This window comes from Primulina huaijiensis, chromosome 16, assembly GCF_012295235.1.
Source record: "Primulina huaijiensis isolate GDHJ02 chromosome 16, ASM1229523v2, whole genome shotgun sequence".
Classification (NCBI taxonomy): domain Eukaryota; kingdom Viridiplantae; phylum Streptophyta; class Magnoliopsida; order Lamiales; family Gesneriaceae; genus Primulina; species Primulina huaijiensis.
Genome location: NC_133321.1, coordinates 14,737,762 through 14,749,733, shown reverse-complemented (window position 1 = coordinate 14,749,733; position 11,972 = coordinate 14,737,762). Strand labels below are relative to the sequence as shown.

The 11,972-nt window shown below is 33.6% G+C and overlaps 2 protein-coding genes across 4 annotated transcripts; both read right to left on the bottom strand.

Annotated features, from left to right (window-relative positions):
* Positions 1-1,034: 1,034 nt before the first annotated feature.
* LOC140960802 (AP-4 complex subunit mu-like) lies at positions 1,035-5,688 on the bottom strand. Of its 3 annotated transcripts, none has more exons than XM_073419082.1 (13): positions 5,550-5,688; positions 5,179-5,276; positions 4,714-4,917; positions 4,309-4,425; positions 4,040-4,168; positions 3,352-3,472; positions 3,167-3,270; positions 2,958-3,062; positions 2,653-2,747; positions 2,001-2,088; positions 1,833-1,893; positions 1,641-1,714; positions 1,035-1,352 (listed from the first exon to the last, which is right to left on the bottom strand). In XM_073419082.1, exons 1-13 carry the CDS (start codon positions 5,605-5,607, stop codon positions 1,254-1,256), a joined length of 1,353 nt encoding a protein of 450 aa, XP_073275183.1. In that variant the 5' UTR covers positions 5,608-5,688; the 3' UTR covers positions 1,035-1,253. The 3 variants fall into 3 exon arrangements, with proteins under 3 accessions (XP_073275183.1, XP_073275184.1, XP_073275182.1); XM_073419083.1 differs by having other exon boundaries at positions 1,036-1,352; positions 3,346-3,472; positions 5,507-5,610; XM_073419081.1 differs by having other exon boundaries at positions 1,037-1,352; positions 3,346-3,472.
* Positions 5,689-6,779: 1,091 nt separating this feature from the next.
* Positions 6,780-10,234, bottom strand: LOC140961881 (uncharacterized). Its single transcript, XM_073420644.1, has 6 exons — positions 9,794-10,234; positions 9,315-9,399; positions 8,958-9,118; positions 7,755-7,782; positions 7,491-7,599; positions 6,780-7,058 (listed from the first exon to the last, which is right to left on the bottom strand). Exons 1-6 carry the CDS (start codon positions 10,010-10,012, stop codon positions 6,977-6,979), a joined length of 684 nt encoding a protein of 227 aa, XP_073276745.1. The 5' UTR covers positions 10,013-10,234; the 3' UTR covers positions 6,780-6,976.
* Positions 10,235-11,972: the final 1,738 nt, after the last annotated feature.

Below are 11,972 nucleotides of genomic sequence, written 5' to 3'. Positions count from 1 at the left end.
ATTTTAAACAATAAAACCGCTCAAACACCACGTCTCGATTGTTCTATCCAACATAAACTATTATTGTACCCAAACCTTTTGTAATTATTTGTAAAAAACATTTTGTAAGCATTTATCCAAAGAAACGAAGTTAACTAACTTGTTATGTTCTATAGACACGTTCTTGTATGTTAGTATCAGTGCAACGTCCTGAGATAAAAATATAAAAATAAAGAATAAAATTGGATATCGAGATTTACGTGAAAATTCTCTAAAAATTGTTAAAGTAAAAATCACGGACAAGATGAAAAGAAGTTCACTATAATATTTTATGGTGTACAATCACTCACTGTGTTTCCAAAAAAACGCACTCTCTTACTACATGAGAACAAACAGCTCATAAATACTATAGAATTACACGCTTAAATGCTATAAAATGGGAGAATAAAAAACTGTTAATTTGAGAGGCATTCAACTGATAGAGGAGCTCCCCTTACTTGTGAACACGAAAAGCCAATATTTAATTGCATTTGTCTTCAAATTTGACAAATGTGAATCTTGAATGGCTTCCAAGCTCATAATTAAATATGCAGAAAATAAACAATTTGTATTTACATTCAACTTGCCAACATTGTTCATGTCTACAGTTTTAGAGTTTAATATGTACATGTTACTGAGTTATACTTTTAAAAATAGAAACATAAAAATAGAAACAGAAAGATAAAAAGAAACTGCATATAAACTATTAAAATCATAAATATTATATAATAATGAGACAAAAAAATGCAATTTTTATGGACTAAAGACCTGGATCCATCCTCACAGTGGCATTGACATAATAGGCATCTTCAAGGAGCCTTATGATCCAAGAAAACCTGTTCAACCCGTCACACATATTCGACCTTCTTTATTTCCTCTCCCATTATTTTCTTCATATATAATATTTTTTTTCGCAAATAATTAATTTACTCGGATTTACAATCACAAGTTCATTATTGCGATCTGTCGATGACCCTGCCATAATATAATAAAAATAATATTAACAAAGAAATAGGAGAGGACATCTTTTACTCTTTAAACATCATATTTTGGTTACATATCAAAAATCATTTATATCAGCGGACAATAAAGGTGGCTGAAAAAAATTCAATCGAGTAAAACGTGAAAATTTTTACCATTACAAGCTCAAAAAAACCAGAACCTTCACTGTTACTTTAACAGTAAAGACATTGAGATTGAAAGCAAACATACAAGGGAAAATTCACCGACTGCGATTATATTCGAGCAACATAAGAATTGGCTTGAGTGACGTATCTCACCCACCGATAGGGGTTGTGTGCTTTGCTCTTCTTCGCTATCTGTAAATACTTCACCTACGTAAATGAAAGACGCCATCAAAATTTATGTAAGGTACACTGTACTGTCGTCTTAGAATATATGTAAATATTAGTGCAGTAGGTCGGTATCGAGGCAAGATAGAATAGTGGATTGCGAAAAGTCCTCCAATCCCTTATAGATAGCGTAATCATGCTTTTGGTTAGAAGGTCGATCCTTGAGAGGATTAAAGCCGAATATGACATGTTTTACTGGTCAAATTTAATATCAAGATATTTAAGTGCACCATATTCAAAATCAAAATGAAGGCGCACCCCCAGCTTTACCTCCAGTCCGGAAGGATTATACATAGGTATAGTGAAGCTCATGCTCACAGGTCCAGCTTCTTTAGTGATATTTCCTGTGTTATCAAGCAATATGAACGTAAATATGGAAAACATTCACCGGTAAAACACAAAGAAATAAATTATCAGATCGAGGGATGGAGTTGGACTACAATTTCCAAATCATGATCATACCATGCAACTCCTGCGAAAAATTTAATTTTGCACGTAGGGTGTGCTCTGACCCACCGACAAACTGTTTAATATGAAATATTATCAGCAACAGTGGCAAAATATATAAAGGTGACGAAAGAAACTGAACTCGTGCTTTTTTGTGCTGTCTGCGCTAGAATGAGATTCTACCTTCTTCACATTCCATTCAAGTTTCCTGTGTGATTCCTTGAAATCAGCGGTTTGTCCAACTACTCCAGCTTCCAAATCAAAATTAACTCTAAACGCGATTGAAAAACGATAAACTGTTCAGTATACCATATAAAAGAGGTAAATAATCTGAAATAGTAAAGGACAAATGCTCATTGATTAATTGCGAGAACTTAAGCTAGGCAAGTGTTCAGTAACAATGTCTTCAATTCCCATAATGGTAGAAAGCTGAGAGCTGAACTCAAATTTATGATCTATAATTCATGTTAGTGCTTTAGCAACATAACGCTAAGTGTTTAAGAAGTAATCATCTCATGACCAACAATGATCATCGTCGGCTAGCCCATTACCACCATTTTTCTGATTCTGGTGGGGATAGAACACCAAGTCAATGAATCTAATGCTCGTGCTCGATCTATAACTAGACTATTATCTGACGACCTTAAACCCCAATGCCCCACGCTTTGAGGTGAACAATCAGAGGTGTCTTCTAACCACCACAATGAGCCTAGCACCTCTTTCGTATACTCATGCAAACCATGAAAACACACAGGCCTGATGGAGGTATTTGATCCTAAAATGAGTAATCATTTAAAAAAACATATTAATGAAGGTGAAACCAAATGAACTTTACCTGGTTGTACATGTTGGCAATGGCATCTCTATCAAAACTGTGTTGGCAGTGGTTTTTGAAGGAAACTCAGCTCGGATTTTCAAAATCACTTCAGCCTAAAATAGCAAGAGAAGAAAATGTGAAGTGGGATCCCTGCTTACACGGTATTGCAATTGATTTATGCATTTAACATTAAAGAAATGAGAGTTTATAAAAGAAACCAAGAAACAGGGCTATCCTTTATCCTCAATTCAGTTCACATGTTCTAATCTCAATCTAAATTTTTAACACTGAAAAGAAACTCTGACGGTCAAGACGCTACCTACCTTGAGTGATCCAGCTTCTTCAATTAAGGTGTTAATAGTAAAGGGGGGCTTGAATTCCTGGGTGATACGATAATTCATGACAGGAAATTCCCCGTCTGGTGGAACCTGGCACACAAAAAAATATCAAACGGTAATATTTTAACATGGAAAAGACCTCAAAAGACCTTATGAATGATTGGAATATTATCAAACCATCCTGTATTACTCACCAGGGACAATGTTCTGTCAACATCAAAACTACCCAGATGTACAGATTCATGGAAATTACAGTCATCCAAAATAACTGGTCCTGCCCCCAGAGAGCTACCATAGCCTATTCAGCAAGCATATATTTCCTAGTTAAAAGAGAAACACGGTTGAAAGCCTGATAAAGCAACAAGGAGATTACCATAATTTGAAATGCCGCTTCTTCCAATGCTCAGATCTTCATTAAGAGCTAATTTGATTTCTGGATTTCCAGTTAGATAACTCTTCATTTGAATGGTGCCATCAATTTCAGAAGTCGATATATATCCCTATTCAGCATTAGTTTCATCAATTGTGGATTAAATTCAATCTTTAACATGTAAATTTCTCATATTAATAATATTGTTATGTTTCTTATCAAAAAAAATTTAATCTTTAACAACAAACATGATACATGAAAACAACTATCCAATGTAATGAAATGAACAAGGATCAAGCAGCACAGGATTGCTCCCTTATGTTTCTTTCCCTGGGAAGCTAGAAGCTTGGTTTTTTTCTCCCTAAGTACCAATTCTAGATTCAGGAAGGGACATAGTCCTTTTCAAATGTCAAGGTGGATCTCATGTACACTACCCCAACATGAAAGTAAATCAATTACCTAATTCATTCTGTCAGATCATGATAATAGGCTGACAGTTCATCTCATCCAAAGAAAAATATGTCGTCAAAACTGGCAAGTTATTTAAAAACTTACAGCGAAATGATTTCATTCCTTAATCTTCAGAACACCGTAGAAATGCTCAGATAATGATTGAATTGGGGTTTCAGGTGAAGAATCTAATAGTAAAACTTAGATGGATGAACATAGCGATTCAATGAAATAAAGCATCACTTACACTAGAGCTAAATGTAACACTTATTTTCTCCATTACGTCGACAAATATTTCCTCCCTCTTTCTACCCCCAGGTTCATGTGCCACAACAGATTTTGTTACAGCAGTTCCCGGCATCCTTTTAGTCCCTTGCTGCAAGAATTAAAGTTGTGCCATCAAGGCAGAAGACTCAATCAGGCAAAATCAAAATGCTTACAAAGGCCTAACAAAGGAAAACTAACCAGAAATTAAGCTAATTGGCAAATTCTATCTTTAGAAATACGATGTACTACCATAAACAAGGCTGCAGGGCCAAGAGGTGGTAAGCGTGCAGCATCAACCACAATTGGTTCGTTGAATACATAAGACTTCAAGACTTCAGTAGATGTTGTTTGAACATAACCAAAATCCTGAAATTTAAAAATACATATGGCCATATAAAAAACAAAAAAACATCAAGAAGAACCTGATGTGATGTTATGAATGCACGAAGAATCATCAGAAATTATTACACAATTTACTCGAGATCAGTACTAAATAAAGGATAAAGCGGATGCAGTCTCAGTCACCTGATAAAATGTTCTAAAAGGAAAGTTACTAAAAGATAGATGAATGCAACCTGGCTGTAGAGAACAAAGTATAGTGCATTTCCTTTGAAATGTAACATTAAAATATTCTGAATTTTGAATGATACTTACTACAACTTCATCCAGCAGCTCATACACGAGCACAAAATTTTTTCGTAATGATTCTTCATTCAGAACACCAAGGTAATCTTTGATGACACGTGCAATCCTCTGCAGAAGCTCCAAGGCAAAGGAAGGTGAGAAGTTGGTCCTTGTGGTTGCGACAAATAATAGGCCAACCACCTTCACATGGAAGTAGTTCACACCATCCAGATTCTATTAACAAAGACATGATATGGAATAAGTATCCAATTCATTAGTGGAATCATTAATAGAATGCATGTCATTTGAAGGACATTATGCAGTTCACCACAGCTAAACAATTAAAGCGAGTCAAAAACACTATTTACAACTGCCCAATCCTAAATAAATGAAAAAACAAGACAAGAGCAATGCATGAGACATCAACTTCTCAAAACAATGGAATTACCAATGAAGTGGCAGTAGCATGGGTGGCTATTAAATGTAAATACTCACAAAGACAGGGGGTGCTTCCTCCTCCTTGCCATCTTCTTTCCAGAACTTAACTTTACGGAAAAATATCTCTGCACTCCCCTTCTGCACATCACCTCGATCTGCGAAATTGGAACATTATAAAATATAAACTAAACACAGCCAAATCTTAAAATACAAAGGGGGGGAAAATGTTCTTCTTGTTTATCTCATCCTTAGTAAAGTTGACCAAATTTTCTTTTGTACGGGGGACTGAATCCCGACAAGAAAAAAAAGCTTAAATCGAAAATTCAATGCAAATTCGACACAACTGAAAACTGGAGATAACGAAAGCAATCAGACGCTGCATTACATAATAAAAACATAAAAAATCGAAGCAGAATTGTGCCACTGACAGTCGCGAAAGACGATGCTGTCTCCTCTCTGAGAAAGCACGAAGAATTGTGAGATCATGGTGGATGATTCACACACTGTACAAAGAAATCACACCCACCTATATCCCAACAAAAAATATGGGTCGAGTTAAGTTCTCGGGCCAAACCCAGACCCAGACCCAGACCCAGTAAGTAATTAATAGATTTTTTTTTTTTTAATTATTACTCTTTTTATGATTAGGAAAAAGCACGTTCTCTTGCTTTATAGCCATTTTTGTTTTGAAGATTTCTGGCAACGGCCTTTGGAAGCCTTTCACTAATAATATAGATAAAGGTTTTTTTTTTCTTCTGTTTATCAATTTCTTGATCCAGCTTGAAAAGAAATACATGATCTTCCTTGATTGGGTTGTCAAGAGCAATGAAAATTTTTCATCTGGTTTATGTTATAATATATTTTAATTGGACGGTTTAATAATAAGTAAATTTGGAAATTAACATTTGGATTTATAATTGTGCATACCTTATTGAGTAATTATATATATTCCTTCACCGAGCAACCGATAAAATCTGAAGTCACGTCTTCAAATAATATAAGTATTGCTAATCTATCATTATCTTACACTGTCATTGTCAACTGATATCTATAGAGATTTAATTTCCATCAAACTATAAGTAAATTTTTGAACATAAATACAATAATTGAGAATATAATTTTATCTTTGCATCATATATGACTAATCATTTTTTTTTAATTATAATTTTCAATTGAAGGTGGGATTGGGGTTCGAATCAACACGCTTTGAATTATTATATTTTTTTTAACTGCGGGAGAAATTTTTTATTATTAGATATCGAATTTAAAATATTGTTTCAAATTTGAGACTTTGGTGAAAAATATGTTGAATATTTTCATTTAACCATGACATTGTTATAGGAAATAATGTCCCATTGGCGAAGCTTCAATTGCCGTTTGTAGGCTGGAAAATTGAGTATCAATTGATTAATCTATGCTGCACCTGAAGATCTATTAAAAAGTACAACACAATCCTTGGATCATTGCACGTCCCACATGAATCCAAGGGCTGTACTCCACCGGGTATTAGCCTCACCCGTGGATCACACAGAATTTATAATTGTAATATCTACTTCGTGCTTATCACTTTGTATTATTTTCATTTTTCCAACCAGCGTCCATGAAAACGGCCAGTGAACTATCAATTCTGATTCTGAAATCATTTGTTACACGAATCATAACCATAAAAAAGTTCAATAAGTGAAACACATTTACAAAATCCAATAACAGAGACATGAGTGCATATGGATCACATCAAATAATTATTTACAGGGTAAAAAGAACAGAGAATATGTCGATTATGTTACAAGGAAACGAGAGAAGCCAGATAGTTTGTCCTCAAGCGCATAGGCAATTCCGAAGTCACTGGTGCGGTTCAGAAGAGCTTTGAAATAACATGACAAGAAGTCCAGAATGCTGCAGAGGCAGCCCTCAAAAGGGCTGGGTTTTGATATATTCTGTCTCATGCCGAGAAGGAAATCATTGTACGAGTTAGAAGGCCAGATTAGACATTACAAAATTCAAGACAAATGATACGAAAGACCTGAAGTCTGTATTCATATTCGGCACGAAACAACATAGAATGATAGAAGTGTAAAAACCTGGAGGAACCAAGAACAGGAATACCTCAAAGGATATTACGGGATTTTCATTTTCTTTCGCACGCTAAACCCCAAGGATTTTTACAAAATATAGCATAAGTTCTTTATTTAGGTCATCAGATTATCAGTAGAAAAAAAAGGAAGTTGCTTGTGCAAAGTTAGACTGGCTGTTAAACAATGTGTCATCGCCCTAATAATAGAACTAATGGTTCCTAAAACGCCATGTTATAATAGTAATCTGCAGGGAAACAACATTGTGAGTTTGCTAATTTGCTCAAGGTAACTAACCCAATTGCTGTAGCTCCCCAAGATGCTACATTGTAGATAACTTTTGTTCCATCGAATGCCTTCCTAAGCTTGCCCTTCTTCTTTTTGATAGAGAATGTCTTGCTAAGCACTGAAATCAATTTCACAACATTTTACACCCCTTAGACATTATCTCCGATTACAAAATTCAATAAAGAACAAACAGTGTTGAATTGGCTAAAAATGCAATTTTTTCTCTACTCAGTTTCCAAAACATGACGTGGGAAAAAAAATAGTTGGACCCACCCTCTTGAAGCTGATTGGGTGTCAAATCCTGCAAATCATATTAGCAAATAACTTTTTTTTAGAAAAACCATCTGAAAGGATAAGAGCCACATGCAGCAAAAAGAATAGGAAACTGGAAAGCAAGAAAACAAGTGATTATGAAACTCAACAACTAAACTAACACTGCAAAAGCTAACAAAGCATAGAGTCCTTCTGCTAACATTCTGCATGAGAAACATCCACATTTATCAGCAGAGAAGGATTGAATCCTAGGTATGCAACTTAAGGTTCTATAGTTTATGGTAGTTTACATCTAGCCACTCTAATTCTGCTGCAAAGGTAAAATAATATAAAAAGGAAAGTTTATGCCAGCCGTATCAAGTAGAAATGAAAAACTGGAATCAGATAATAAATATAATACAATTCTTACTTTTGTAACACACAGATATAATTGGGTAAGAATCATAAATTGTTAAAAAACAAGTTAAATTTTGTATATTCAGAATGTACAATTGCCTGACCTCAGATGGCCTAGTGATTCAGTGAAAGATCTTCTAATATAAATAGAGCTGAGAGTGAATTCAAATTACTTTACTTGTACTGTTGTACCTTAATCCTTGGAATACATGCATGCTCCTGCCACAAAATTGATTATACCACTAAACCTTGTGCATGTGGTCAGTTATCAATCAACAGTCAGACATTTTACTTCAAGAATCGCAAGTACACCAATCATAAAGGGAGTAGATGCACATATACAATTGAATAAAGTAAAAAGGTCAGCAAAACTAAACATTAGTCGAAACTCTGAGAAATATCATAGTGCTCAAGTTGATCCACGGGGTTCCTAGCATCACGAGTTCAACCATTTAGATGATTAAAATGAATTAATTAGAGTAAAACCCATTAGAAATTAAGAAATCGAAAAGAAAATATTTAAAGCGGCTTGATTAATGTCAGAAGTCAATCAACCAAAATCAATGAGATCAAATTGAGCTCATTCATGGAGTTGAGCGTCGATAACCTTCAAATCAATAAATAAAGTGACTCTGTAGGCTCAATTAAAACATCTCAAACAATACAGGGTACACAGTACATGGACTTCAGTGGACTGCGACCAAGTACATAAATCTTAGTTAAAGAGGATTCTGTATGTAACAAAGTTGGATCAAATTGTCATGTGATGATTGATTTGAGGGTAAGTAACAAGAAACTTATCATCACCTTAGTTTGTTTAAGAGACGATAGATATGCAGCCATGAAGGCCGCAATACCCTCCATTATATCTTCTTGACTAACTAAGACATAATCTTCTGAGTCTAACTCAACATTTCCACTTTCCCAAAGATCATTTTCGCTGATCATGTCCCAGGAACTGCTTTCCTCTGCATCATATACAATGTAAACCTAAGTTACAGTCAAAATTATATTTGTAAAGGTGAAAAATAGATTAAGATCTCATCACCCTTCCACGAATCTTGTTCATGTTATCATATAAAATCATCCTATTTCAATCCACTGGTCTGAAAAAGAACGTAAAAAACTGCCTACATGTGTCTGAGAAGCAATTTTTATTCATACCAGTCATATTTTGTGGAAGCGACGCCTTTTCTAGTTTCTTGAGGAAATCAGGACATTCAAGTCTAGATTTCAACACATCATAAAACTGCAACAAACATTACACATTGTATGGACTTTAGAGAACTCTTCATATCCTTATAATGGGAATCAAAATCAGAAAGCTAATTTAAAGAAGTCAATTTTCCAAGGATAAAAAAGATAATAACAACAATAAAAGAACCTGGATCAACAAGGAGAAGCAAAACGGGTGTTTTTCAAATAAAAAATCTTTAAAATTTTATAAAACTACGAGTTCTGTTCCAACTAAATAAAAAATTCTCATGATCCGCTCTGCCCAAATCCACCAGTCATCAAAGATGGCATAAACCTTACATTTTTCTTTTTTAATTATCCTAAAAATTGGAACTTTTTAAGGTCAGCATCACTATATAGCTACATATGAATGAAAATCCCATAATACTTAAAGCAAGTCCCTTTACCTCCGGCGTGTCGGTGTCGCAGTAAGCAGGGTTAGAGGAGGTGCCCGTGGAGTCTTGAGGAACACTATCGAGCTCACAATCGTCCTCTCTCCCATCATCATCATCATCATCATCATCATCATCACAGCCAGAAGCGAGTTGTTGGATTGCAATCTGACATTGCTGAAGCACCATCTCAAGGGTTTTCCGCTTCACACGAACCTTATCCGAGTCCATCATTAATTTCGCAAATTATGAACAAATACACATCACAAAAGGCGAGTCTCGATTGAATCCGATCACTTTGTGCTATCCACTGCCTGAAATTTTCATCATAATGATTAATTAATTAATTAATTAATTCAATCAATCAATTTCTTTCTCCCCTTCAGCGTGTCGTCACAGGTTGGGTTTCCATGGAGACTCGGGAACGACCAACATTCCCCCTGTTTCAATTAGGTTAAAAAAACTTTTAAAAATTAATAATTTAACGTTTTTTAAAGTAATTTTTTATTTTTTTTTCAAAAAAAAAACAATTAAAATTATTTATTATTTTCTAACTGATTTGACTTCTTATCACGAGAGGTTTATCACGACAGTTGTAAAAAAAATAATAATACTATTTTTATATAAAAATTATATTTTTTATTAGTCAAATCAGATCAAATAATTGACAAAAATTTGTGTGAGACTGTCACAATGGTCGTATTTTATGAGACAGTTGTCTTATTTAGGTCATCCATGAAAATATATTACTTTTTATTGTGAGTATCACTAGAGTTGACTCGTTTCACAAAGCAAAATTCGTGAGACTGTCTAACAAGATATATATTCCAAAAAATTATCTCATAAAATTGACATATGAGATGTTTCATAAGAATTTTTGTATTACAATTGATTTATTTAAATTTTTCTAAATCTTCAAATTTAATAAACATGTTTAAAGTGTTACGTGGCCACATTGAACAGAGATTTGTAGGCACGATTAACTTTACTTCTATAAATAAATTTTTTATTGATAATATATTATACTAATTATAAATAAAAATTTATTTCCATTTGAAATTTTATGCTTACAAATAAGGTTGACTCCTGACTAATTTCATAAAAAAACGCTATAATTCTATGTTATTTGAGTTTGACTTGATATGATTAATATTTCAATCAAATACTCGGTTACAGTTTTGTGTTTTAATTACTCATCCCACTACCCACATCAATAAAATTTAACATTTTATCTCAAATTTAAGTAATCAAACCAAACATTTATAATATATTATTTATTCAATACAATTCAACACCCTACTCACATTTTAATCACCACGATATTATTTTACACAATTTCAATGATAGTATTAAACGAACCTTTGAAGAAATGTCTCAACGTAAAAAAATCTTCTTCGAGACATTATGACGACCTCCCGAAAGCGTTTTCCTTTTTAAATAAGGCAAAAACTTGTGTGAGACGATCTCACGGGTCTAAGACGGATCTCTTATTTGGGTCATCCGTGAAAAAATATTACTTTTTATGCTAAGAATAATACTTTTTATTGTGAATATCGATAGAGTTGATCCAGATTCGTGAGACCGTCTCACAAGAGACATACTCCTTAAATAAATACTCAGGTAGATTGATTTTATTGGTGTATCTACTTTTAGGTGGTCAAATTTATCTTCAATTTTAAGAAGCTAAATCAAGATCGTAGAGAAGCGACAATTCTTCTCGGAATTAAATTTTGTAAATTTTTTTGATAAGTCGAGGAACAGTTGGCCAATAAGGTATACCCAGTTTTACTATGTGAATAACAAAAGTATATGCTTCCCCCTGCCGTATTCTCTCAAATCAAGATTATATAAATATACTCACAAAAATTCATATGAGATCGTTTTACAAATCAATTTTAAGATACATACACGAAAAAAATATTACTTTTTATACCTAATGTATTAGTTTTCACTACAGATATGAATCATATCAGACTGACTCATCACACATATTTATATATATGAAACCATCACACATAAGATATACTCGTAGATATGAATGAAATAAAACTTGATAACACAGTTTAATATCCTACTTCATATAATGAATAAATTTTTTTTGGAAAAAAAAATCTTGTTTTTAAAAAAATTATCATTAGAATACACAAACAATTCTTCCCACATAAACGAAATTATACGTCAATATTATATTATT

Excerpts from the sequence above, each read along its gene's own strand:
- LOC140961881 (XM_073420644.1), bottom strand. The coding sequence starts at position 10,012 with ATGATGGACTCGGATAAGGTTCGTGTGAAGCGGAAAACCCTTGAGATG. Across the intron at positions 9,400-9,793 it reads GCGACACCGACACGCCGGAG|TTTTATGATGTGTTGAAATC; the intron begins GTAAAGGGACTT and ends TGTTTGTTGCAG. Across the intron at positions 7,783-8,957 it reads CGTCTCTTAAACAAACTAAG|GATTTGACACCCAATCAGCT; the intron begins GTGATGATAAGT and ends TATGATTTGCAG.
- LOC140960802 (XM_073419081.1), bottom strand. The coding sequence starts at position 5,607 with ATGATCTCACAATTCTTCGTGCTTTCTCAGAGAGGAGACAGCATCGTC. Across the intron at positions 4,426-4,713 it reads AGCTGCTGGATGAAGTTGTA|GATTTTGGTTATGTTCAAAC; the intron begins GTAAGTATCATT and ends TTTAAATTTCAG. Across the intron at positions 3,271-3,345 it reads AAGCGGCATTTCAAATTATG|GCTATGGTAGCTCTCTGGGG; the intron begins GTAATCTCCTTG and ends CTTGCTGAATAG.